General features: G+C 51.3%; 8 protein-coding genes across 8 annotated transcripts; 5 read left to right on the plus strand and 3 right to left on the minus strand.

Moving 5' to 3' along the window:
- Positions 1-633: 633 nt before the first annotated feature.
- Positions 634-2692, minus strand: NECHADRAFT_54550 (uncharacterized protein; the record flags this gene model as incomplete). Its single annotated transcript, XM_003040931.1, has 10 exons — positions 634-733; positions 800-889; positions 941-1152; positions 1204-1415; positions 1471-1648; positions 1703-1994; positions 2045-2205; positions 2265-2336; positions 2390-2529; positions 2584-2692. 10 exons carry the CDS (start codon positions 2690-2692, stop codon positions 634-636), a joined length of 1566 nt encoding a protein of 521 aa, XP_003040977.1.
- A 950-nt stretch (positions 2693-3642) lies between these two features.
- Positions 3643-5395, plus strand: NECHADRAFT_122999 (uncharacterized protein; the record flags this gene model as incomplete). Its single annotated transcript, XM_003040904.1, has 7 exons — positions 3643-3764; positions 3810-3935; positions 3989-4236; positions 4269-4649; positions 4713-4804; positions 4868-4901; positions 4953-5395. The coding sequence occupies 7 exons, from the start codon at positions 3643-3645 to the stop codon at positions 5393-5395; spliced, it is 1446 nt and encodes a 481-aa protein (XP_003040950.1).
- Positions 5396-6033: 638 nt separating this feature from the next.
- Positions 6034-8522, plus strand: NECHADRAFT_54511 (uncharacterized protein; the record flags this gene model as incomplete). Its single annotated transcript, XM_003040905.1, has 3 exons — positions 6034-6522; positions 6577-7292; positions 7343-8522. 3 exons carry the CDS (start codon positions 6034-6036, stop codon positions 8520-8522), a joined length of 2385 nt encoding a protein of 794 aa, XP_003040951.1.
- Positions 8523-8854: 332 nt separating this feature from the next.
- Positions 8855-12190, minus strand: NECHADRAFT_88084 (uncharacterized protein; the record flags this gene model as incomplete). Its single annotated transcript, XM_003040932.1, has 4 exons — positions 8855-9121; positions 9239-9964; positions 10027-11186; positions 11290-12190. 4 exons carry the CDS (start codon positions 12188-12190, stop codon positions 8855-8857), a joined length of 3054 nt encoding a protein of 1017 aa, XP_003040978.1.
- A 2104-nt stretch (positions 12191-14294) lies between these two features.
- On the plus strand, positions 14295-15236 carry NECHADRAFT_16360 (uncharacterized protein; the record flags this gene model as incomplete). Its single annotated transcript, XM_003040906.1, has 1 exon — positions 14295-15236. A coding segment is annotated over one exon (942 nt), but the record flags the coding sequence as incomplete, so codon positions are not given.
- A 608-nt stretch (positions 15237-15844) lies between these two features.
- Positions 15845-16771, plus strand: NECHADRAFT_88086 (uncharacterized protein; the record flags this gene model as incomplete). The annotated part of the gene is made up of 2 exons (XM_003040907.1): positions 15845-16387; positions 16475-16771. 2 exons carry the CDS (start codon positions 15845-15847, stop codon positions 16769-16771), a joined length of 840 nt encoding a protein of 279 aa, XP_003040953.1.
- A 2992-nt stretch (positions 16772-19763) lies between these two features.
- Positions 19764-21250, plus strand: NECHADRAFT_88087 (uncharacterized protein; the record flags this gene model as incomplete). The annotated part of the gene is made up of 2 exons (XM_003040908.1): positions 19764-21137; positions 21197-21250. 2 exons carry the CDS (start codon positions 19764-19766, stop codon positions 21248-21250), a joined length of 1428 nt encoding a protein of 475 aa, XP_003040954.1.
- Positions 21251-22116: 866 nt separating this feature from the next.
- Positions 22117-24420, minus strand: NECHADRAFT_54589 (uncharacterized protein; the record flags this gene model as incomplete). Its single annotated transcript, XM_003040933.1, has 2 exons — positions 22117-23781; positions 23833-24420. The coding sequence occupies 2 exons, from the start codon at positions 24418-24420 to the stop codon at positions 22117-22119; spliced, it is 2253 nt and encodes a 750-aa protein (XP_003040979.1).
- Between the last annotated feature and the right edge of the window lie 369 nt (positions 24421-24789).

The following is a 24789-nucleotide window of genomic DNA, read 5'->3' on the forward strand; positions in this document are numbered from 1 at the left end:
CCTAGGTAGGCAATACGTAAATCATTCAGTAGAGATGACCAGTATTGACAGAGTTGAACTCGCAGAAATCCCTCTAGTTTAGGATCAAAGGTTCACATGAGTTGGTCGGGCGCTTGGTCAGGTAGGCCGATCTCGGCAGCGGATTGTTCAGTCACGTGGAGACAGAATTCTGTCCCCCTGGGGCGGGTCCTTTTTAGCCTGAGAACAATCTAAGAGTTTAGGTTCTGTGCCTAAGCCTCGTCACTCGTCCTAAAGTATACTCGTTTTTTCCTCTAACCTTGAACTTTGCTTTATTACTCACTGTGAATTTCTTTTCTTCGGCGGTGCTAAGTGGGGAAATGGCCCCGTCGTCGTCTTGGGTGTAATTAGTGGATTGTGTTGACCAGGTAGGTAAGTTTTTGGGAGCTTAGGGGAATTGGAAACCCTGATAAGATGGATTTTACAAGGCCCATAGGTAAAATATAGTGATTCGCTCGTCGTTTATTATATGAGCTATTCCCACCGCTGACAGAAGAGTCTCCTATCAAACATGGATACGAAAGGCAAGATGTGAAAGCACCCTCAACATAACACTCCTCTTGCAGGACAAAACGCTTCCAAGTGACTACGGAAAATCTCTCCTCAGACGACCTATCAAGCCTCGCCCTGTGTCTTATCTTGGTGGTGCTCTGCGTTGAGCTGGACCTCGGTAACGTAGTTCTTAAAGCCGCGAAGACTGACCTTCTTCTCGAACCTAGTGGAGCAAATGGTTAGCCAAGCGAACATAACATAAGGGAGATAAAGTTGATCTTTGACTGACATTTCGTCGATTTCACCGGGCGTTCGGCGGGCAACCTCGGGAAGAATGAACCAGGCGATCACGACGGCGACAGTACCGGTTCCCGCAAAGCTGTGCTTGTTAGCACGATGAAGACTCGGCATCGAAGGCGCATGCGCTCACAAAAATCCGGTCTTAACACCCCAATGAGTCACAGAACCATTGATCATCAGAGGCGTGCAGAAACTGAACATGATGGCGATCATGTTCGACACGGCAAGAGACCATCCAGCGGTACGAGCACGGAGGCGCTGTTGCGGAATCTCAGTGGCGTAGGCGTAGCCGATGGCTGAGGCACCGGTAGTCGAGAAGGTTGCGAGGCAGGCAAAGAAGATCTAGTAATTCACAATTAGTCGAAGCTTGCCGAGAAACGCTATATTACTTACAAGAAGTGAGCTAGTGGCCTTGGCAGTATAGTCGAAGCAACCGATGATGCCAAGGCACAGAACCGACACGACAGTAACGGCGTAGGGATATACCGTCAATGGCCGGCGACCGACTTGATCGGTAAGAGTGGCTGTGGCGATCATGGAAATGAGCTGGACACTGGAAAGAATCAGGGTCACGAGGAAAGGATCCTTGTTGCCGGCGTATTGAACTATTTTGCGGTTAGCTCGGTGCAGACAGTAACAAAGTGAAAGGAGGTCACATACAGAAATATGTCGCGTAAGTGTTGAAGACGGCCAGGCCGACGAATTGCTGGGTAACCTTGGGCCATCCAGCAATGATGAAACGGATGAGGTTGCGGCCACGGAAGACTGCCCATGGACCGACCTCCTGGTCCCGCTCAGCTTGTGCGCGCTCCATTGCGACCGTGGCGGTCATGATATCCTACAGGAAGCCGGGGATTAGCAGTGATAGATGCTCGCTATTCTAGGGACGCACAATTTGTTCCTGGACATCGTAGCCCTCAACGCGTCCGTAGCACAGGCGCAGAACCTTGGCGGCCTGCTCAGTCTTGCCTTTGCTGGCCAGCCACCAAGGGCTCTCGGGGAGAAAGAGGAATATGATCAGAATGACGCCAATCATTCCCCACTGCTGAAGAGTTAGTGATGATCGAAAGCGGCTTGATGTTGGACTTGCCTGTGTGTAGATGGCATCCCGGAAGTCGTATGGGTTACTGGCGTTGAGCCTGTTCAGAGCGACAGAAGCAAAGAGTTGACCCAGGACAAACCAGCTAGAAGGAATGAGCTTTCCGTAAGGTGGCTGACGTAATTCGAGACTTACAATGTATACGCGTTGATGAAGAAACCCCTTAGCTGGGTGGGCGAGATCTCGGAGAGATACAGAGGCATGGTGGATTGCAGCATACCAACACCCATACCGGAGAGAAGTTTCGCGACCAGCCAGTGATCCCAGGAGGTAGCGAATGTCTCAGTGAAGATGCTCTGCCAAGAAGTCAACCATGCCATACCTGGTTAGAGAACCCCTGGACTTCAATACTTACAGCGGCAAGGGTAACCCAGATAATCAGAAGCGCAGGCTTGCGGCCCAGACCTTCAGTGGCGTATTGAAGAAGCTTGCGAGCATTGTTAAGAGGAGTTCCAAATCCTAAGGAATAGGACAACGTACAACTTGGCCGACAGTTTGGCCGGCAGACTGAATGCCTCCCCAAGCCGAGATGTATTTGCCAGCAATGATGGTTGTCCCAGGGCTAGCGAACTGGCGGATGAAGCCCTTGTTGGAGACGATGCCACCGTTGAGGTTGATCTCTGCGAGTCATACTGGTTAGTGGAGATTGGTAGCTGAGGCGGCTGGATACTTACGATATCCATCTAAAGAGGCACAAAAGGCCGCAGTCATAGCGATGAGGCCGACGTGCTTATAGCGACGCACACTCTGCCAGACGCTAAGGTCATCAAACCTGGACCGCATCACGGGCATGGTGGCCGCGTTCCCGGAGTCGCGACGCTCCACCATCTCGGTGTCTTGCTTGTCGTGCTGCATGTTGGTAGAGCCGAGAGCTAACGTGAAATCTTGATGAAGCTTCGGAGGCGTTGGCTGGTCTGTGTTGGGGTATTAAGCAACAGACAGACAAGCTCCTTTATACATGTCTGGCCGCGGTCAAGGTCAACCGGAGCTGTTGTGGCCGCCCAAAGAAACAAAACATCCGCATCAACTAAACCTAAACCTGGGGAAGTCCGCAAACGCGGGGCCCCATACGAGCTTCCCCTTTGCTCGAACGACTAACTTGTTTCTCAGTCGAGTTGCAGTAGTTCGACCCAAGCGTGCCGCTTAGCCGAGCGTTCGGGGCACTTCAAACCGAGGGCGCGCAACTTAACTGACAAGTAAGACACCTCGTAGCCATGATTCACCACATCCATGATTGACCATCAATACCAGGATATTGAGCATCGGAGAGAAGTCCATTGAGGTGGTGCGTGTCCCTGTTATATCTTCGCATCAACAGCAGCCGAATCTACACCAAACAGGTATTAGAATCGCGAGTATTGAGACCGAAATGGTCTTATTTTCGGTAGGCATCTCACCGAAAGACATGCCAGCATTTCGAACTAGTGAACGGATAATTATCCGACGTCAATTTAGCAACCCGGTGACAGGTTGGCCGAGGCTGTTCGTGACGAGGTCCGAGCCATCGTGACACGACAAGTCCTTCTCCAAAGCTAGCTACCCTTGTAGCATGCCCCGGAGGGCAAAGATCTCCCCACGGGGTATACGAGTTACAAGAAAAGAGATCGATGATGGCTGAGCTTACAAGAAGTTTAAAAGGCGTGGTGTGACCTGTGAATTGTTCTAATCTGTGTTATCAAAGTTATCGTGACATCTCATCTTGCAATATTTTTTCGACCAATTATTCAGCATCAATGACGCGTCTCCTTATCTCCATGTGGCTTGTGGGGCAGGCTTCCAGCTTGACCTTCAATGTCCCGGCCACACCTCCATCAAATGCCAGCAGCCAGCTCTCTGCAGCTCCAGTTGGAGTTTCGTAAGACTTTTCCCACCTTGCGAAGTACGAACAGACATTGACCAGTTCAAGCCTCGAGTTCTTTGCCTTTCCAGGGTACATCAACAATGTTGCTGCTACCTTGCCCTGCCTGGAAAACCTCAAGGACCTGACCGGGACTTGGCCTCCTATGAGAATTGGAGGAACCACTCAGTATGCAAACCTCCCTTTTGCAGCCAACTCTTCTAACACAAACATTTTCTCAGGGACCGAGCCACGTACGATTCGTCTTCCACCAATGCCGTGACTTACACTGTGTCCGACCCGAAGAATGCCCCAGCATCGCTCACATTTGGCCCTTCGTTCATGTCGCTGGCAGCTCAATACAGCGGCAAGGTGATTCTGGGACTTAACCGTCGACTCAACAACATTGGCAACTCTATTGCTGCTGCAAAGGTTGCCAAGCAGAATATGGGGAACCTCGACGCAATCGAACTCGGCAATGAACCAAACTGTGAGTAATCCCGAGAAACCTCTCTCGGTTAGGTGCTCATTGTTTTCAAGTCTTCTCTAGCAGTGACCCCATCGCCAATGGTGCTTCCTGGACTGCCGCTGCCGATTATGCCTCTGAAGTGGCGTGGCAAGATCAAGTCTGTGGCAACTTGTCCACCTCGGGCCTGATCTCGGCCGGCGTTTTCTTCGGCACCTCGCCCATGAGCATCAAGGGCCTTACAGCCGTTGAAGGGAGTGGAAACGACAACGTCAAATACTACTGCTCGCACAACTATCCTCAGTCCGGCGGCAATGCTGACCTGGCCAAGTTGATGAGCCACAGTGCCATTGCTTCACAGATCAAGCCATTTGCAGCGGAAGCTGCCGCAGCCGCGGCCAAGGGTAGACCCCATATCTTTGGCGAGACGAATTCCGGTAAGTCTTTTCTTTCCAGCTCAAGTTCTCTCTAGGGCTCAGAATACTGACAATCTTGCCTAGCGACTCAAGGAGGTGGCGGCATCAGCCCAACCTTTGGTGCTGGCCTCTGGATTCTTGATTATGTTCTCCAGTCCATTCTCCAGGGTACCAAGGTATGATCTCCATAATCGAATAGTAGCGAGATCTGTCTGGACTAACGGAGTTTTGTCCCACAGGCTCTTTACTTCCACCAAGGCACTATCGGTAACTGTAAGCAATTTCCCATCGTTGTGACTTGACAACCATCCTAACGCATCACAGGCCAGTACTGTTGGTGGGGGCGATACAGCATGGGCGCTCCCTACTTCGGTGCGTACTTTGCCACCATGGCCCTCGCTGGAGCCGATCAGCTTGCTCCCTTGGATGACCAGACCACCACATACGCTGCTTACGCCATCTACAAGAATGGCGCCCCTATTCGAGTCCTCTTGTACAACTCGGACTACTTCATCAGTGGCACGCGCCCAACCCAGGTGTACACGCTGACTGGACTTTCCGGGTCCAAGGTGACCGCGAAGCGTCTGACTGCACCCTTTTCAACCTCCCGAATTGATCAGGGCCAGAAGGCGACTGTTGGAGGACAAAGCTTTGAAGATGGAACTTGCAAGATTCAGGGTACGGCCGTGACTGAGACAGCCACTGTTAGCGCTGGAAAGGCAACATTTACTGTAGGCGCCTCTGAGGCTTTGCTCATCACACTGTAGAGGATTTGGGCATCCACTTGTCCTGAAGCATGATAAATATTCCGAGATGGACATGAGATAAGGAGAGTGGTGGTGGTAAACCATCAACCTCGACCTAAATGCTAGCTTGTAGATACAGAAAATCAAGCCTCCCATGCAACCCTACTTTTTGCCTATAGTTCTGTTAATCATCTCAATCTGTTTCAAACACATCCTTGCGTGAAATTTGACTTCTTGTTGTTTTTTTTGCCCTTCATCATGAGTGACTTGGTAACCATTTCGCCTCCGTCCGACCGAGTGGAAACGTAGTTGACACCTGGCTTAGTCTCTCATCTCAAATCTCGCACAAGTGGCCGAGTCCTCATTTCCAAACTCGCCATACGAATGAGACATTTACAAAATCCTCGTCGGTACAGGATACGAAGAACCCGGCTTCGGTGACAGATAAACCGAGTACCGAAGCCACCGCGTCAGGCCTAGAGTTAAAAACGTGCCATCCCCTCGAACTTATCCATTCACAAATGCTGATCTTTGCACAGACACACTAGACGCCTGCCATCAACCAGAACCGTGCCAATCACATCCCTGCAGCCATGCCATCACCAACCGAGCAAGCTGTACGTACTCTTCGCGACTCAGGCAGTGGCATCATTGACAAAATGCATTCACAGATCATTAATAATCTCAAGTCCAACTGGATATGGGTGCCCGACTGGATTGACTCGTCAACGCAGAACACAGCGGGAAGGATTGTCAGGTTCTTTCGCAGCTTCACACTCACAGCGCCTCCTTCGCAGGCTCTGCTGCATTTCTCCGCCGACACCCGATACAAGCTGCTGGTCAATGGCACCCGCGTCGCTGTAGGTCCAGCCAGGAGCAGCCTATTAATATGGTACTATGACACTCTCGACATTGCTCCGTATCTCACTACTGGCGAAAATGAGATTTGCTTCGTGGTCATCAGGTATTTCGCCTCCTCGCGGGGTGGCATGCCGTTCGAAAGAACCTCACTGCCTGGCTTGACTGTCATTGGCAGCGTCAGCTCGGGCGCAAACGAGATCTGTCTCGATTCTAAAGAGGACTGGCAGGCCAAGGTGGATGAGAGTATCTTGTTCCCCATGGGCCTGATAGACGATGTTTTTCTTCATGTGAGTCCCCCAATTCACGCTTTCGAACATGACCTGATGTACGTCTCCAAACAGATCAACGAGCGCATCACCCCCTCAAGTCAAGCCGCACCCCTAACACCCAAGGCATACAACATGAAAACACTCAACGGCGAACTCCTTCCTTGGCGCCTACGTCCACGCGAGATTCCCATGCCCGAGCAAACTCCCGTTGGGGTAACAACCATCCGAAGTTGCGATTCCGATGTCCCATTTGACAGCTGGGCTTCATTTCTATCCAATAACAAGACATTGGATCTCGCCCCTGGCACACACCATACTCTCCAGCTCCAAGCGGATGTTCATTCAACGGCATTTCTACGCTGGTCTTTCCAAGCCGCCAAAGCCTCGCAGATCCAGTTCAAGATAACCTACTCTGAAGGATACGAACTCAAGCCTCGCTCGTATCCCTTCTTCCGAACCAAAGCTGATCGCCTGGATACCAAGGATTCTTACCTTATCGGTCCCTACGATGATGTTACAATCGATATTCCTGCATCGCAGACTGTGACTTATGAACCATTCTGGTTCCGCACGTTTCGCGTTTTGCAGCTTGAAGTGACAGTAGGTCCCGAGCCTGTCCAGCTTCTTTCTTTCCAAGCAGACCAAGTCAACTATCCGCTGGCCGTCAAGGCATCCTGGTCACAGCCTGGAGACGCCCATAGTGGACAAATGTGGGATGTCTCAATCAGGACGATGAGGAACTGCATGTTTGATGGGTACTCGGACTGTCCATTCTACGAGCAGCTTCAGTCAGTACCCCCCGAGTCTTCTTTCAAACAAGTGCTAACTCATCTCTCAGATATTCTGGCGACTCGCGATCCGTGGGACTCTTCCACTACCTGCTTTCCGGCGACGACCGTTTGATGCGCCAGGCCATCACCAACTTTGCAGCCTCCATCACCTCTGAGGGACTTACCCAGTCACGGTTCCCATCGCATGTTCCCCAGATTATTGCAGGATTCTCCTTGTACTGGGTCCTGCAAGTCTGCGACCATCACCTATTCTTTGGCGACACGGCGTACAGCCGCTCTTTCTTACCGCGCATCGATGGAGTGTTTGAGTTTTTCGACTCACACATTGATGATCTTGGGCTTGTTAGTGGGTTGCCCAAGGATGTGTGGCAATACGTTGACTGGGTGACTGCCTGGGGGGCGACTGATGAGTATCCGGATAAAGGAGTTCCTACCTCGGGCCGCAAGTCGAATCGTCACACATACTTCAGCATGCTTTACGCCTATGTGCTGAAACAGGCGGCACAGCTTGTGCGCCATGTCGGCCGACCCGGCTACGCGGATGAATACGAGTCCCGTGCTGCCTCTATCATAGAGGCGATCCAGACTCACTGCTTCGACGGCCGTTTCTTTACCGACTCGACAGCCGAAATCGCAGGTGAAGATGCTTATTCACAACATTGTCAAGTCTTTGCAATCCTGTCTGGTGCGGCCAAGCCCGAGGATCGTTCCCGACTCCTAACCGAAGCCTTCTCCGATCCGCGCTTCTCCAAATGCTCCTACGTGATGCAGTTCTACACCCTCCGCGCCTTTGCCCTTGCCGGAGATGACACCTACGAGACTTACTGGGCGCAAGTATGGAATCCTTGGAAGAAGATGCTGGCCAACAACCTGTCGACCTGGGAAGAGGATGATGTGCGCCAGCGCTCTGACTGTCACGCTTGGGGAAGTGTGCCCGTGTACGAGTTTTGCACAGAATTAGCTGGCATTCAACCTCGTCTGTCAGGTTCAAAGGGCATCTTGTTCAAACCTCGTCTCCTACTGAGCGAGTCACTTGATGCAAAGGTTGCCCTAGGAGCGGACAATGTCGCCACAGTATCTTGGAAGAGGGGCGAGGGACAGACCGTGGTCGTAAGCCTCACTCTTGAGAAGGCCATTGAGGTGGTCAGTAAGCTCCCGAGCGGTGAGGCAAGGGAGCATGGGTGCGTTGACTCGGTTGAACTCACATGGGATGGCCCTCCGAGTTGAGATCTGCCACCGAAAGGTGTTTCCTCTTGATTGACGGGAGAATTGGACGGTCGAAGGTCACAAAGCAGATTTTGGCAAGAGAAGGCAGTCCCGTGGAAAGCCAAACTATTTTACCGCTGATAACAGTTGTAATTCTCTTTCCTCGTCTGATAGAAACGTGATGTGCCAATCCCTCATTCGTCTAGTCATCAATGATGTCTCCAAAAGAGGCCATCAACCACAACAGCAAAAGACACAATTACCAATGCATAACGGCATCGAAACTCAAGACAGAGAAAACCCGCAACCCACTGTCAGTCCCTTATCCACCAAGCTTGGTGTGCCAGCTCCATTTAACTTCCCCTCGGGTTCCTCAGCTGGTCTGGGGTCAGGTATATCAGTGGTCCACCGTTATGCATTGGCAACTCAACTTGGCTCCCAGTGGCCATCTTCTCTTTCCAGAAAGGGCTCAGTCTTACCCCAAAATCAAGCGTAGGCAATGATGGCAGGTCCTCGGGTTTCCCATCGAAATAGAACATCTCGTCAAGATCGAAATTAAACCATTGCCGGAGATGGAGAGATGACGATCGATGCGACGGTAGTGCTAACAGCATGTTACCCTGTATCATGTTTATGATTTGATGGATGGCGTCTGAACAAGCGTGGTGACGTCGCAATCTTTGCATCCACTAGTTCTGATCAGCATGGGACATCCCACGAGGGCAAGTCTGACTTACCTCCGTGATTTCAGTCTTGAGGCGTAAGACGTGACGGTCGTCCTCCTTGGAGGACATGAAGGTGTAGAACCTGTCAGCTAGGGTTCCGTCGAGATAAGGGGATTGTCGAGCGTCTTGGAACTCGGACAATAGGTCTCTGCCCCCCAACAGCCAGGTAATGAATTCCAGATAGGCACATCCCAAGCTCCAGATATCCGATGATTCGGATACACAACCTCCTTCAAGGTCCCACTCAGGTGGGCGATAAGTTGGAGATCTGAAGACTGGTGAGGTTTGAGTGCCCAAACTAGGCTGGGAGATAGAGAGTGGAAAATGAGAGATAACTAGGACACAGTGCTCTAATATTTCCGGCTCTCCGTAGCAAATGATAGTATCCAGGTCGATGTGTCCGTGTATCGCAAAGTCCGGCCGAACGGCCCTGGGGTAAGAATGGATCGCTCTCACGCCGTCCATGATGCTGTATAATTGCTGATAACCCCATCTCATCCGCTTCGGTGTCCAGCTGGTGTCTCCCTGTTCCAGCAGGTGGCGCAGGGTACAGCACGCACGAGGAAGGATCAGACTCCATTGGCCTTGATGACAGAAAGAGCCCAGTATCGGTATCAAATGTTGAGAGTGTGTGGTAATCTCCACCGCCAGCTGATCTAAATCCTGTTTCAGTAGCCATTTGTTCAATGGTTTTTTGCGCAGCGTTTTGATGGCAAAGCCACCACACGTGAAGTTTTTCTTGAGTAGCTAAGTGTTAGCCGAGCTGCCAACGGAAAACAATGTAGCTCCCATCAACTCACATCAGATAGAATCTTCTCAAAAGAGTGAGCCGTGGGGTGAATTTCAACACAAGAAACCGTTTCAAACATGCCCATGTCGCTTTCGGTGCCGGTGTCGCGCCATGGCCTAATGATATCATGTTCCAGCACGATTGGTCGGGGAGCCTCGCCTGCGGAAACGCCGAGGAATGGGAAGATGAGCCGCCATTGACTTTGTGCGAAATTTTGTTTCTGATCCCAGTTCCATCCTTGAAAACATTTCAGTGTCTCCTTGCTTTCTCCCCGGAGAGAAAGTGGCCCGCCTGACGAGTTCAGGTCGAGAAAGAGCGGCAGTGTTTTATCACAGACATTCTCCGTGATGAACTTGCCAATGTCAGAGACCCTAGACGCCAAGACCAACAAAGCAAATATCCTCAAGTACGTTTCTGGTCGTTCTTCTGTCGGTTGGGCAAAAATAAGATCAAGATAGTACGACACATCGGAGCGACTGAATCCATGGCTCGCCCTGAGCTCAGCCCCAACGCGTTCCTCGGTGAGGATTTGGCGTAGCAGCCTTTCTGTCCAAAACTTCCCATCGCACCCTTCAATACAGTAGCGATGTAGCAAGATGTAAAGGTCAGACTCGCCGTCCTCATCAAGAAGCGGTGGTAGGCCGTCGCCTCTGTAAGTCCAACTGTATCCCTCATCGGTCGGATGACCCGTGATCTTCGATACTTCAGGATCACTCTGACCATCTGTAGCGAGAGACCCGTCGTTTGCCCCTAGGTCGAAGTAGACGTTGGTGGTGAAATAACCTGATGGTTGGCTAAGATCTGCCCAGGGTAGCGAACGAAGTGAAAAGTCGTGAGTGTGTTTCAAAACATGCTCTATCAACTCTAGGTCATCTACCGGACCTGTTGAACGGCATAATGGGCACGTCTGGAGACCCATTGAAGGGACCGAGGGCCAAAAGCTCACGGTGTCGAGAAGATCCTCCGGAAACGATTCTAGGTGCTCTTCGGCCACATGAAACCGCAGGTGATCGATACTTGAAAATACGATGCCTGTCGAAGTGTCACAAATCTGGCACTTCCACTTCTTTGAATGGTGCACTTGGAGATGTTTCTCCCATTCTACCCGTGTGCGGTATAGAGCATGGGGGACCGGGCAGTGCTCAGCAAAACAAATGTACGGATAAACATCTAACGAGAGATGTTCTCTGCAGTTCTCTGGTTAGCAAGAGGCATCCTCTTGAAGTAGAGAATATTTTGACTTACTCCCACGAACCCGGAATCTCCAGCGTACTGTTTGGAATAGCTTCGCAGCAACAAGGGCATTTCATGGTCTGCTGATACCCCATGTCCGCCCCAGCCGCTCCCCCGAATTCGGGATTTTTGGGAAGTGCGAGCTTGGGGTAGTCCGTTGCGTCGGCCATGGATGAGTTCCGGGAATTGGTAGCTGGTGCCAGGTCTCGGGTTTCCCGGCTCTTGAAGGTGTCCTGTGGAGTGGAGGCTGATGTTAGGGAGAGGGTTGGAGGATTTCCAATAGGCTCGATATTAGGGGTCGTTGGTGGGGAATCTTTGGATCGACTTGCAAGGTCCATCGAATGCATCTGAGCGTGCTGAAATCGGTGTCTTCGTCGGAGATTGGCCTCTAAAAGCCGGTTTTGGACATTTGTAAGCTTTCCATCGATTGTGCTTTGCCACCATGTTGGGTGATCCCTATGGTCGACCAAGTTCTGATCCAGTCCGCTTTGCCCGATGAGGATGATGCGTTTCAGATGCGTCCTTAACTCCCCGAACGTAGAGGCATCAAAACTCTTGTCAGCTTTGATGAGTTGAAACTTTCGTCCAGTCTGACGAACTGCAACGGCAACCGAGATAAGATTCCTGATGATGGTGTCAATGCTTCGTTTTACTTCGCCCAAGTGGTCCTCCTCGTCCCCCAGACATTCTTCGAGACAGTTGCGTAATTGAGTCAGTAACCATTGAATCAACGTTAGCTCAGGACCTTGATCTTTGAATCTAGAGCAGTAAGGAGCTCCTTGTCCAGACAATACACCCACTCTGTCAACCCAAAGGATGAAATCAGCTCCACGGTTCTGTGCCCACTGCCCTTTTGCAACAACATCTCTGGTAAGACACTCCTCAAATAGACGAAGGCACTGATTTGCAAGCGAAGAAGACGCTTGCAACGGGGAGGTCATGTCAAGGACCTGGCGTGCGAAAAACGCTAACTGATGGGCTGATGACAACAACATGTGCGATGAAGTGAGGGGGACGGAGGCGGCCAGGACAGCCGGCGACAGCAACATGATAAATAACGCGACTTGCTTACGAGATGAACGTATGATTACATCAAACCTTTCTCTATGGCCAATCATGTTGGATGTTAGTGCCAAGTCTCCTGCAGGCTGGGAGAGCTGAAGTGCCACAGCCCGATCCAGCAACCAGGCTTTCGAGCGGGGAATCTCTCCAGAAACAACAAACTTTTCACTCTTATCATGGAGGATGAGCGCCTTTTCGAATCGCTTGAGGTCTGTTGCCAGGGCATCAGCGAGGTGCTGCGTAACATGAAGGGATGTCCACACGCTTTTCGGCAAGCTCCCAACAACGAACAAGCCCAACTATGTGCAGACTGCTTGAACATTACGAGCTATCTTTCCCTCATTGCCATACAGCTGAAAGGAGCCCTGGAAATTGATTGGGCCCAAGACGTCAAAAACCAGGCAAATGGACTTTTCATACATCTCCGAGGAGTATGCTTTGTATGTTCTCCTTTCTACTCGTATGTTCCACCACTTCATAGAATCCGCAACCTAACCCGGCCTACCTAACAAGTGGAAACGTTCCGCACTACTTACGATGCAGAATAAGTTTTATGACTTGGCGGCGCTCACAGAACTTTTCGACGATGAGACTCACAAAGTAGCTCTCGGTAGAAACATCTCTGAGTATCTAGGAGGGCCACTCGCCATTCGCGAGAAACTACTCGATAGATGCAACAAGCTGTTGAAGGCTCTGCAGTCTGAAGAAAAGGAACACATCACGAATATGAAGAAGCCGCGCGATCATTCATGCTCTCATAAGGCGTTATTCTCGGCGCTCTGCGAACACACATCCTGCAACTCGTGCCATTTGGCCACTAGTAGCGAGACTGAAAGCTCGTGGCACCCAACAAGGCTCGTCTTAGTTGACCGAATAGTTGACAGGGATGGCATAGCCCATTTCGACGTCATCGCGTCTTCTGATGCCATCGCATCTTCCGCCCAGAACGGACGGTGGCAAGATATTTGCATCAAGGTACCATTGTAGGTCACAACCATGCTTTACTTCATGTCTGGCGTCTGGACTAATCGCCTGGGCAGAACGCAAGAACGAAAGTCAGTCATCGTGAGTGGCAAGGACTCCGCAATTCAGCCCTCTTCCGCAAATCTCAAAGGCTTCTGCGACATCTTTGAGAGTGACGATGGCTGCCGCATTTCTCTCGAGTTGCAGGATGGGGCCCTTTTCCGAGCGGGTGTTGCTGTCATAAAACACAGAGCATCCCCGGGCACGGGCATGTCTTTAGCAGATGTTTTGGATGGGTATGAGTTAAGTGTTGAGCAAAAGCTCTCCCTCGCGCACTCTGTAGCCCTGGCATTCTGGCAATACTACGATTCACAGCTCATGCACCGCGCATGGACAAGCCACACCATCTGGTTCATGCCCGAGCCCGATCTGGAAGACAACTCGGAACGTCTGCCTCTGAGGATGTACATTGCATTCCACCCGGAGGCCACTGAGTGCGCCTATGATGCCTCTGAGTTCATCATGACCCATTCCCTTATCCACAGATGCCCTAGGATCCAATATCTAGCCCTCTTGCTGCTGGAAATTGGACTCGGCAGGGCATTTCGAGGCCGCTCCTTTGATAGGCCAGTTTTACAGCTCAACTACTACAACTCGATAGCGTTAAAGTACCTTGACGAACTCAAGTCGACCACATGGGAAAGCTTTGACCACAAGTTTATCCTCACCGACGCTGTTGAAGAGTGTCTTCAATTCGATGCTTTGACGGGCAAGGATGGAAACCTGGACAAAAGTGAACGCCATATATTCCGCAGAAGCAAGATCTACGAAAAGGTTGTGTCACCTCTCGAATGCCTCAATGGCTCATTCCAAGGAGCGACTTCTCGGATTGACTACCTGACCGCCAAGCGACATGCCCTGGTACCTGAACCTGATGAAAGCCGCTGTACAAACACTGCTCAGCGTGCCTTACCAACTAATAATGAGGCTAAGGATGGCAAGACGATAAAAGTCTCAGGGATACGCCCGATTGACCGAGAGGGGTTCGAAACGGCCATAATCTGCGCCCTCACTCTCGAGGCCGATGCTGTTGAAGCTTTGTTCGACCACCACTGGGCAGATGACGAAGTGCGCTATGGCAAAGTTCCAGGTGACCCAAACGGCTATTCGACCGGTGTTATCGGGCGACACAATGTTGTCCTTGTTCACATGTCAAGCATGGGCAAGTCTGCTGCTGCTAGCGCTGCCATCGCTTGTCGCATGAGTTTTCCGAAAATCAAAATTGCCATTCTAGTTGGGGTATGCGGCGTAGTCCCTGTCATTCACAACACAGGGGAACCGATAAACCTGGGCGATGTCATCATCAGCAACGGTGTCATTCAGTATGACTTTGGCCGGCAGTATCCAGACGGATTTGAGCGAAAAGACACACTTCTTGACTCCTTGGGAAGAGCTAGTCTTGACATCCGGTCGACCCTCAACAAGGTGCAAAGCCTCCGTGGCAGAAAAGTATTGCAAAGCAAGATGACTGGCTATCTTGAACGCCTTGGCCAGGAATCCAGACTTTGTGCCAAGTACCCGGCCACTGGAAACAGCAAGCTTCCTGGGCGATCCCAGCACTATGTCGAGAAAGTAGCAAACCAGGGGGGAAGAGGCCAAGGCGAGCTAGCATCTCGTCGTCGTCCAGGCCAGAACTCAGTCCATGCACCGAAGCCTGCAATACACTTTGGTCTAATCGCATCAGGGGACACAGTGATGAAGTCGGAGCAATTGAGGGACGAGATCGCGAGACGCGAAAAGATTATTGCCTTCGAGATGGAGGGTGCGGCAGTATGGGAGGCCTTCCCCACCCTGGTGATCAAAGGAGCGTGTGACTACGCAGACAGCCACAAGACAAAGGAGTTTCAGCGGTACGCCGCAGCAACGGCGGCAGCATGTACAAGGGCGTTTTTGGATAGTTGGGAGTCTTCGTAGAGGGGTGACTACGGATGACGGCGATCAGTACAGGAGAGCTCATCATTACAATTACACAGTACCTAGAATCGGACTCAACGTTACTACTAGACCCCCCCGGAAGCAAACATTTGACATAGAAAGCAGCCTACCATGTGCTCATAGCATGTCCTGTTTCCGGGAAATCCGAGCAGTAGCTGACTTGAGATTCCACGATCAGGCAGATAGGCATCGCTAACACAGCCCGACTATTGCCGAACAAATGAGGCTGTCTAGCTTAAGAAACCAGAAAAATGAGTACAATCTTCCTGTAACTCCGGCCGGTTCCCCACGGCCGTAAAATAGGAGTGTTCTAGGGGCCGAGAGTTGAGGTTTGAGAAGTAGATAAATTGACATGCCAGTTCCGCCCCTTAGTCTCAGAAATGTCAATTCCTCTCTTGACGCAAAAAGGAGCCATAATAGCCCTCAGATTTACCAGAAGCTACGATACTTGGTGTCTCAATATGTGAGAGCGAACCCGGCCTCGAATCAGGCCCAGTCTCAGTCCCGAAAACACATTCTTCTCCCCAGTCTCCATTCATCTCGCCTTTACTCCTGCTTTTAAACGCTCAAAAACCATGAAGAAACTCCAATATGGCTTACAGCTTCTCGCCTTCTTGTCGTTGCTCAGCTCCGTGACAAGCCTCCTTACCAAGCATATCCAATACATACAGATCAAAGCCCCAAACATGAAGCCGCGCTTGAGCCCTAGAGAGTCCCAATGGGCCAACCGGTTCGAAGCTGGCTTGGAGACTTATGGCTTGTACTCAAAAGGCTTTGCTACCATTCAATGTTTGGGAATCATGGCAGGGGCCTCCACGGTCGAGGGGGGCGTAGACAGGTGCGACATGAGCGACCCGACCCCATCCGTACACATCGAGAAGGCCGACATCATCTTCATGCCAGAACAGTACCGAAGATCACTGAACGACTTCAACAAGCTTGCATTGGACAATAAAATATTCCCTATAGTCTTGGAATCACGCCTAAAGCAAGACCCTGAAGCTTTACTGGCTATTATCAACCTCCCTTCCGAAGCGGGATCGGCGGCTACGAAAAGGTTTGGGAGAATACTAGCCCAAGAGAACCCAGGCCAAAAGCCCCTTTCCAAAGCATTAAAAGTAGCCCTCCTAAGTGTTCCACAGTCCAAGAGAGCAGCAAGGGACAACAAAAACATTGAGGAGTAGTAGAAGGAAACACGTTCCAAGTCCACCAAGAAGGGCAAGGTGTTGTCTTTTGAGGCAGACGACGAAGAGGGCGTGGGTCGTATCGTGGGATACATTGCCAGGAAGTCCTTTGGCAAGCTACTGGACTTTTTGGATAATGATCCCTACTATGGGCTTCACCCCGATAAGGACGATATCCCAAAAAATCTCCTCTCTAGGACAACAGAGAGGAAGCAGCTTCCAGCAATCTTCAAGGGCGATTCGCCTGTCAACATTATACAAGCCAATTTTTATGCTGCACAGAAAATCCTGCATCCGAGCAAGGATAGTAAGAATTGAGAGGTGCGAATGAAGGGCGGTAAGGGGCGGGGTTTGTGTGAAAGTAGGGGAGGGGGGGCTAACGAGAGGGCTGGCCAACAACATTGATACACGGTGCTGGAACAGATACGTCATTCAAGATATAGCATAGCATACGAGGGATTGTAATGCCTAAAGTGCCCATGAATTGCCTAGTTTTTCTTTTTCTTCTGTGCTTCTACTACGTATTTGTCTGGGGCATTTGATCCTAGACAGCTTGAAGGCTGTGATGAACGCAGACGCTCTCTTAAAAGAATCCGAGCCAATCTTGAGCGAATATTCTCAATAGGGTTCATTTCATTACATGAAACCTCGAGCAGGCGTAAGGCTTTTGTCGTGTGCTCGTCAATTAGCAGCAAGTGAGACCAGAGTTCCCGTTGGACAGGCCACCCTCGTCCGGTCCTTGAGAAAGCGTCAAGGGCCCCCTTTGGGTCGACATGAGTTGACGTGTGGGCCTAGACTTTCTTTTTTACTAAATATTCAAGTTCCTCATTTCGCTGCAAGCCTTTGATTGGAGGTGACGCATCAGCATGTCGTGGATAGACCCAGGTGGTTAGTCACCAAAACCTTACGTGAAGGTTCTTGTCATATACAACCACCAACTTCACCTCATCAACCATTCCTTACAGTTTTGATACTCACCATTTGTTTTTGTTTTTTTACACAGTCTTCAGAGTTGTAATTCATGTTGGTGCTTGTCAAGCATCAAATCACGCCATCAAGTTTTAAGCCAAGTTCAACGAAGCATGTTTGGGACAGTTTGCACCGAAATCCGATAGGCGATAGTATTTCGCTTGGCAACCAATCGCAAACACTTTTCTACCCGAAATATAAGTTTTTAGATGGCTGGCAATATGCCTATGTAATTCAAGATGAGGAGCTCAATGGGTTATTTTGGGCATCTTACCATCAGGCTCCGTCACGGTCATATCACCCGGCTTGGGCAGCCACAGAATCATGAAACAACCACGGCTTTGGTGCCCCCAACAGAATTGTTAAAAACAAGATCTTTCAAAGAGTGGGATGGTCGCCCCCAAAGAGACCTTCTACATCAGGGAAGACCTTCTGTCACTACCGAGCCGAGCGGTTCTAGAAGCCGCCACTCCCGCCACCCGACCAGCCCTAAAAGTCTCTCAGACGACTTCCTCCAAGTTCAGGTCGAATGACTTTTGTACAAATGGTTCGATCCGATAGGATAGTTGGGCGCAGGGATCCAGGTTGTTAACAAATGGAGTAGAGTAAAGAGAGATTGGGCCCTGCCAGATTTGTTATAGGGTTACTGCATCGAAATTCCAGAACAACATGCCGAGTACCGGGTATTCTTTGCAGCTGACCGTAGGTTGTACTCTCAGGTCTCTGAGTTGTAGATCGTCTCACATGGTCTTTCTTTACGAGAATAAATACCGAGGTCCAAATGCTTGAGCTCATGAAGGCCACCAACAACCCGAGGGCAATAACCCGGGACGAGAAATGCAAGAACCAAAATGTACTACTTCTGACAAACTCAGGTATTTTCGACTCTTGAATGCCTTTACAAACAAGATTTGTCTTGGCTTTTGGCCAACGCTCGCTTGGTTGTAGCCGTGCTGACTGCCCCATACTCCAATCACGTTTATTTTGGTGGAGTAATAGTTTAGTTATGACATTTGTCAAGTCAATGCTTTATCGCTGAAAGGTTAATGGAAGCGAAAGGGCCGAATTCCTTCACAGATGGAGCACAACAAATTGTTAAGCATTGTCGATGTTTTCGCGCATACCGAACTACTGAAGTAACTTGTTGTTGGTTCATTGTAGTTCATTGTACTCAAGTTTATGAATGTCTTCCAAGACATCAAATGCCTGAGCCTTTCAAGGTCCGGGCTTGCTTCAAGATCCCTGACCAAGCGCATGATTTAGCTCTTGAGCCGTCACCAACCGGATCGCAACATGTATTGCCTGGCCTATCAAACAGCTTCTAACTGTTCAAAAGGGATAGATGACGTGGGCCGGTTGGTTCAAACCAATACAAGCCTTGATGAAACAGCAGACGTGGCTGAGCCAAGAGGTGGCCGGCTTACCTATCTCGTCGCGTCTCCCATTACTCCATGACATTAGCAAGGTCGGCGTCGCGCAGGTACCAACCGTGTGGCGGCTCACCATCCCTGAGGCGCGACTCGACTCGCAAAACCCACTTGGGACCGCCGGCAACGGGATAGTTGTCTAGTTGACACGACCTTGACCCCGACAAGTGGATACGCCGCCGGCCACCGCCGGCCAGTCGCTGTGGCGATCAGCAATTCCAAGGCCGGGAGCGCTATGCCCTATCAGACATCGTCGTTACCAAGAGCCGTCGTTAGCGTCGGAAAGCTTCCTGATGTGCGGCTTTTTGAGGCTCTCCGAAAGGGGCGGCATGCAGTAGGCCTGCTAGACACAGGGCACCACATAAATTTCAGCCTCCCCTATGTTTTCGGGCGCATTCAACTCCTCATCTTTCACCTGGGGAAAAGCTACTAAATGGCGTGCATCGGAAAGTACGTAAATACCACGCAATCAGCAGCTGACGGGGTCGGATATGGAGGACGATTCAAATCGCGCCCGCCCCCGGAGTCCCCGGAGTGCCATCGCAACGGGCGAGTCCAGGGCACTCCACAAACTTCGTCAATCGTTTGCTAATAGCTTCTCGGACGCCCGTCGGTGATTCGAGGCTTACGGGCCGACGACTCCAGCGGCGGATGGGCCTTGCGGAGGTTTCAATGCCCATCACCAGATTTTTACGTACAACAACACGGGGCTCCTTATGGGGTGCCTCCCCTTCTCACCAACGTGGGGATCGTCTCCATTATGACCGATGAGAGCTTGGGCCAAAATCATTTTGTTAAAAAGGGTCGCGTCTAGTCGCTTCCCCGGTGTCTTCTTTTGAAAATCGTGGAGTTCAAGCAGCTCGCTTCGTTTCTCTCCAGACTTTCCCCAGAATCACATTCTTCACTCCCTCAACATGGACACCGCAAACAACATGATGATATCTCACCAGCCGCCGGCGCCCTCAGCCACGGAAAAGAACCACGGGCTTGACGATGACAAAATTGCCCAGATCAACGACTCCTACGACCAAGCCCCCGGCACCATTACCGACTTTGAAAAGCAAAAGATCGCCGAGGGAGAGGCGCACTTCCACCGTCTAGGATGGAAGCGTCTGACCGTCATCCTCATGGTCGAGGCCATTGGCCTTGGTCTTTTCAGTCTCCCCGGTGCCTTTGCGACTCTCGGTGTCGTAGCAGGAACTTTCTGCTGCGTTACGCTGGGACTCATTGCCATCTACACTGGTTACATCATTGGCAAGGTCAAGGTGGTTTTTCCTCAGATTGGCCACTATGGCGACATTGGTGGCCTCTTGATGGGCCGCTTTGGAGAGGAGCTGTTTGGCGGCATGTACGTGCTGCAGCTGATTCTCATGACTTCATCCTACGTTCTCACCGGCACAATCGCTCTCAACGTTCTGAGCGACAAGGGAACATGTGGCGTCGTCTTTGGAATCGTCACTGCGATTCTCCTATTTGTTCTGGCCATCCCACCCTCATTTACTGAAGCTGCTATTCTGGGCTACATCGACATCGTGTCCGTCATGTCGGCTATCCTCATCGCCGTCATCGCTTCAGGCGTTCAAGCCTCCGGTGCTCCCGGTGGTCTTGGTGCCGTCAACTGGTCAGCATGGCCAGCTCCTGGTTGCACCTTCAAGGACGCCATGGTGGCAATCTGCAACATGATTTTCGCCTACAGTTTCTCCATGTTCATGACTCCATTCCAGTCTGAGATGCACACCCCGTCAGACTACATGAAGTCAGTCTGGGTTCTGGGAATCGTCGAGATGGTCATCTACACCGTTACAGGCGTTCTCATCTACACCTTTATCGGAGTTGACGTCCAGAGCCCGGCCCTTCTCTCGCTCGACGGCGTCATGCCCAAGGTGGCCTTTGGCGTTGCTCTTCCCGTCATTTTCGTGTCCGGCGCCATCGGCAACACGGTTACTGCTCGTTATGTTCATATCCGGCTTTACAAGAACTCGATCGTCCGATTCATCAACACCCCTAAGGGCTGGATCACCTGGATTGCCGTCCTGGCCGCCATCACGGCTCTCTCCTGGGTTCTCGGCGAGGCCATCCCCTTCTTCTCGGATCTCCTCTCGCTCATTTCCGCCCTGTTCGTGTCTGGCTTCATTCTGTACTTCCCGCCTATCATGTGGTACAAGCTTCTCCTCAAGGGCAAGTGGTACGACCGAGAGAATATCCTCCATGCCATCTGCTGCATCTTGGCATTCCTCTTCGGTCTTCTCGTCCTCGTCGGAGGAACGTACGCCACCATCAAGGATATCGTAAGTGTCTCAAAACCGGATTTTACCTTGCCTAATTTCAAAACTAACCCTTGGAACAGCAACACCATTACAAGATTGGTGCTTTCCGGACTCCGTTCTCTTGCACAGAGTGAGCCAAGGGACACCTCGTTTGAGTCCCCTCATCTGCTGGTTCCGGAGCTGTTTGATGGATTTGTAAGATGTGGCAGTGTATATATGATTAGATCGCCAGCGTACAAGATTTGAAGCGTTATTCTCAGCCCAAGCGCATCCTTTCCTTTTATTGTAGAATGCATGGGACAGATGTGGGCACCGACAGGGAGACGAGGACCCCTGCTGCAACAACACCCGCTGATAGCCGGCGATGCCAAGAAATGAGACTATAGCCATGGATGTCAGTAGCGAAACAAGTTAGATTTGAATGACTGATCGAAACCCCCATGTCTGGGGAGTGGGTAACGTCCCGGCGGCCATGTGGTGAGCCGCCGGCAAAGCAATGTGAAAGATGACAGCTGAATCGCCACAGGTGGGCATTTCTCCTCCTTCTCCTCGATCCGAGAGAGGTCCACCTGAAACTGGGGGAGATTCTTGTATGGGCGGAGAGAATGGGGTTGCTATGCTTTCCCCGTGGATTTCCGTTCCCCATGTCTGCTTTTTGCGGAGGTACTCTCTTCATTCAAGTTGGGATGAAAATGAAGTTCATGTCTCGGGAGAACCTCTAACAGTTCATGCACGATCCTGCGTCGTGACATGCAGATGCTGAGATCTTAGAAATCATGTCACTCCACCAAGAGCGAGATGAGATGTAGATAGACGGAAAAAGAAAAGAACATGTACATTTGTCCTCACCGCTGATTCATCTCGGATACTACATGTCACATTACCAGAGATAGAGGGTCAAAGTGGCGCCTGGTCGTTTTGTAACGACAACTCGGAGAAGCACCAAGTTGCCAGTGTGAACCCTTGTATTGATATCCTCTACTAATGCATATTTCCCATACTATTTGCAGAATTCAGTAGCAAGATTTGTCAAGCCCTCAGTAACGACCTTTATAGAATTCACATCCGCCCATTCCTCCTTCGCATGAAGGCCCTCGCCCTTCGGACCCCAAAGCAAGGGCACAATACCTTCTTGAGACAGAAGGGCACAGTCGGTCCAAAATGTACCCCCAGCCAAAGTGGCGTCCTTTCCTATAGCCTTGCCTGCGATATCGGCCACGAGCTTGGTGAAAGGGTGGTCCAGCGGAGTCGAATGAGCGGGACGACTGAACGTGATCTTCAAGTCGGCCTTGAAGCTGGGGACCTCGCTGGCTACCTTTGCCATGACCTCTCGGATCTCTTGCTCCACTGTCTCCGGCGTTTCTCCATCGACTGTTCGACGTTCCATAGTGATGGTGCAGAGTGCAGGGTAAGAAGACGACTCCTCGCCTCCGCTGATGATAGAAGCATGAACAGTGCCAGTTCCCAAAGTTGGATCAGCAGGACCCTCTTGAAGCTGTTTAGCGTATCTTCCAAACTCGGCTAAGAAATACCCAGCGTTCACAATAGCGTCGATACCAAGATCAGCCCTAGAACCGTGTGCCGCAAGACCGTGGACTGTAAGCTCCAGCACAACAAAGCCCTTGTGGGCATGGAGGATAGCAAGGTCTGTTGGCTCTGACACTATGGCAGCATCAGCCCTCCAGCCTGCACGCAGAACATCTTCAGTTCCGATACTGGCATCTTCTTCGTCGGCAACACCAGTGAAGATGACATCGCCTCGAAGACGGAGCTTCTTGGCATTGGCGAGAGCCACCATTGCGGCTGCGACTCCAGACTTCATGTCAGCCGCTCCACGGCCGTAAAGTTTCCCATCAACGATCTTGCCGCTGAGAGGGTCATCCTCGTACCCCATCAGAGTAACAGTGTCGATGTGTCCGTTCAACATCAGACTCTTGCCGCCGCCAGAACCACGCGCGACTCCAACAACCGACGGACGACCCTTGGTGTACTCGATCCAGTGGGATTCCAGATCTCGGTGTTCCAGCCAAGCTGTGACATAGCGAGCGATAGCTACTTCGCCAGGACCAGGTACGGAGCCAAGCGTTGGGCTTGCCGAGTTGATCTGGACAAGGGTCTGAGTGAGGGCGACGGGGTCATCGCTAGAGACGTCGCGGGGAATGTCATAGTCTCTGTTACGCTCTGTACAGAAGAGAACGACGACCGACTTTCCATCTAGACCAAGGGTTTCCTTATCGGAGGGCGTCAGTCTGCGGAGTGCAGCAAGAGACGCAGCGCCACATGGTCCAGCCTCGACCCCTTGCGATTGAAGATAGAGAGCGGCTTGATGCGACTCAAAGTCCGAAACCGTGAGACTGGCATCGACGCCATCTTTCAACAAATCCCAGGCAATGGTCGATGGGACGCCGCAGTTGAGGCCAGCCATGATGGTGCCAGATGTTGGGATCGTGGTGAACTCTCCCCTCTCAAGGCTCTTCCACAGACAAGCCGCTGTGTCTGGCTCGACAGTAACGACAGAGGTCGAAGTGCCTTGTCTCTTGAAGTGGGAGGTGACGGCTTGAGCGAAGGAACCAACGCCGACAGGGGCAAAGACAAAGTCGGCAGCAGAGGAGCCGAGCTGCTGGTCTACCTCGCGCATCATGGTGAGATAGCCATCAACGATCCACTTTATTTTCGTCAGAACCTTTTATGCCTTGATTGAAAGAGGAAAACTGACCTGAGGGACATCTTCGTAGTCACCAAAGGCATGGTCTTGGACCAAGATACCCTTCTCGTGCTTTGAGGCCGTCTCAACTTCCAAGACGGCATCATCATAGCTTCCCTTGCTGATGACAACAGTAGCACCCTCCGATTGAATGAGCTTGACGGTAGATGGATGCATAGTCGAGGGAACATGGATCTCGGCACCAATCTCAAAGATGGCACCCATCCTTGCCACTGCACGACCATGGTTACCCTCGGTAGCAGCGTACAGCACCAAGTTATGCGATGCAGCAGCCTTCTTCACAGTCTCAATGTTAGAGTCAAGAGGCAGCCCCAGCTTCTGCGTGATGGAGCGGAACGCGCCCCAAGAAGCGCCGAGAATCTTAAAAGCAGGAAGGCCGATGCGGTTGGTCTCATCCTTGACATGAACAGCAGCGACACCAATCTCCTTGGCGACACCCTCCAGACTGACCAGTGGTGTTGGTTGATAGTCGGGGAGGCTCTGGTGGAAGCGATCAATGACGTCCGTCGAGGAGGGGGCGGGGGAGGTCCATGATTTGGCCTTGGGGTTGAAGTGAACAGGGCGACGAGCTGTGGCCATTATGACAGGGAAATGCAGTTTCTGAGAAGTAAAAGGGGTGAATAAGGAACGAAGGGAACGAAGGGATTCACGGTGATTGGGTTGACCAAGAGCAAAGGGCTCTTTCAGACGGTGGATGTGAGGCAGCGATGAAGGTTGGCTCAGCTCTCGACCCAAAGATCCAAGTTGAGATGTTTTCCTCACTATCCAAGGAGATTTGAGAGATATTTATACTTGAAATATCTTCAGAGGGGGCAATCATTGATGAATGTCAACATTGGGCGATGCGCCTTCTGCGTACATTGGGAGTCTACCTTCGTCAAGTTGAAGGCGACGACCAAGATCCACAGCAAACGATGCCCCGCAGATGAGGAACCGGCCTCGGCATCA

The sequence above is a fragment of the Fusarium vanettenii genome (assembly GCF_000151355.1).
Source record: "Fusarium vanettenii 77-13-4 chromosome 13 genomic scaffold NECHAsca_55_chr13_4_0, whole genome shotgun sequence".
NCBI classification, from domain to species: Eukaryota; Fungi; Ascomycota; class Sordariomycetes; order Hypocreales; family Nectriaceae; genus Fusarium; species Fusarium vanettenii.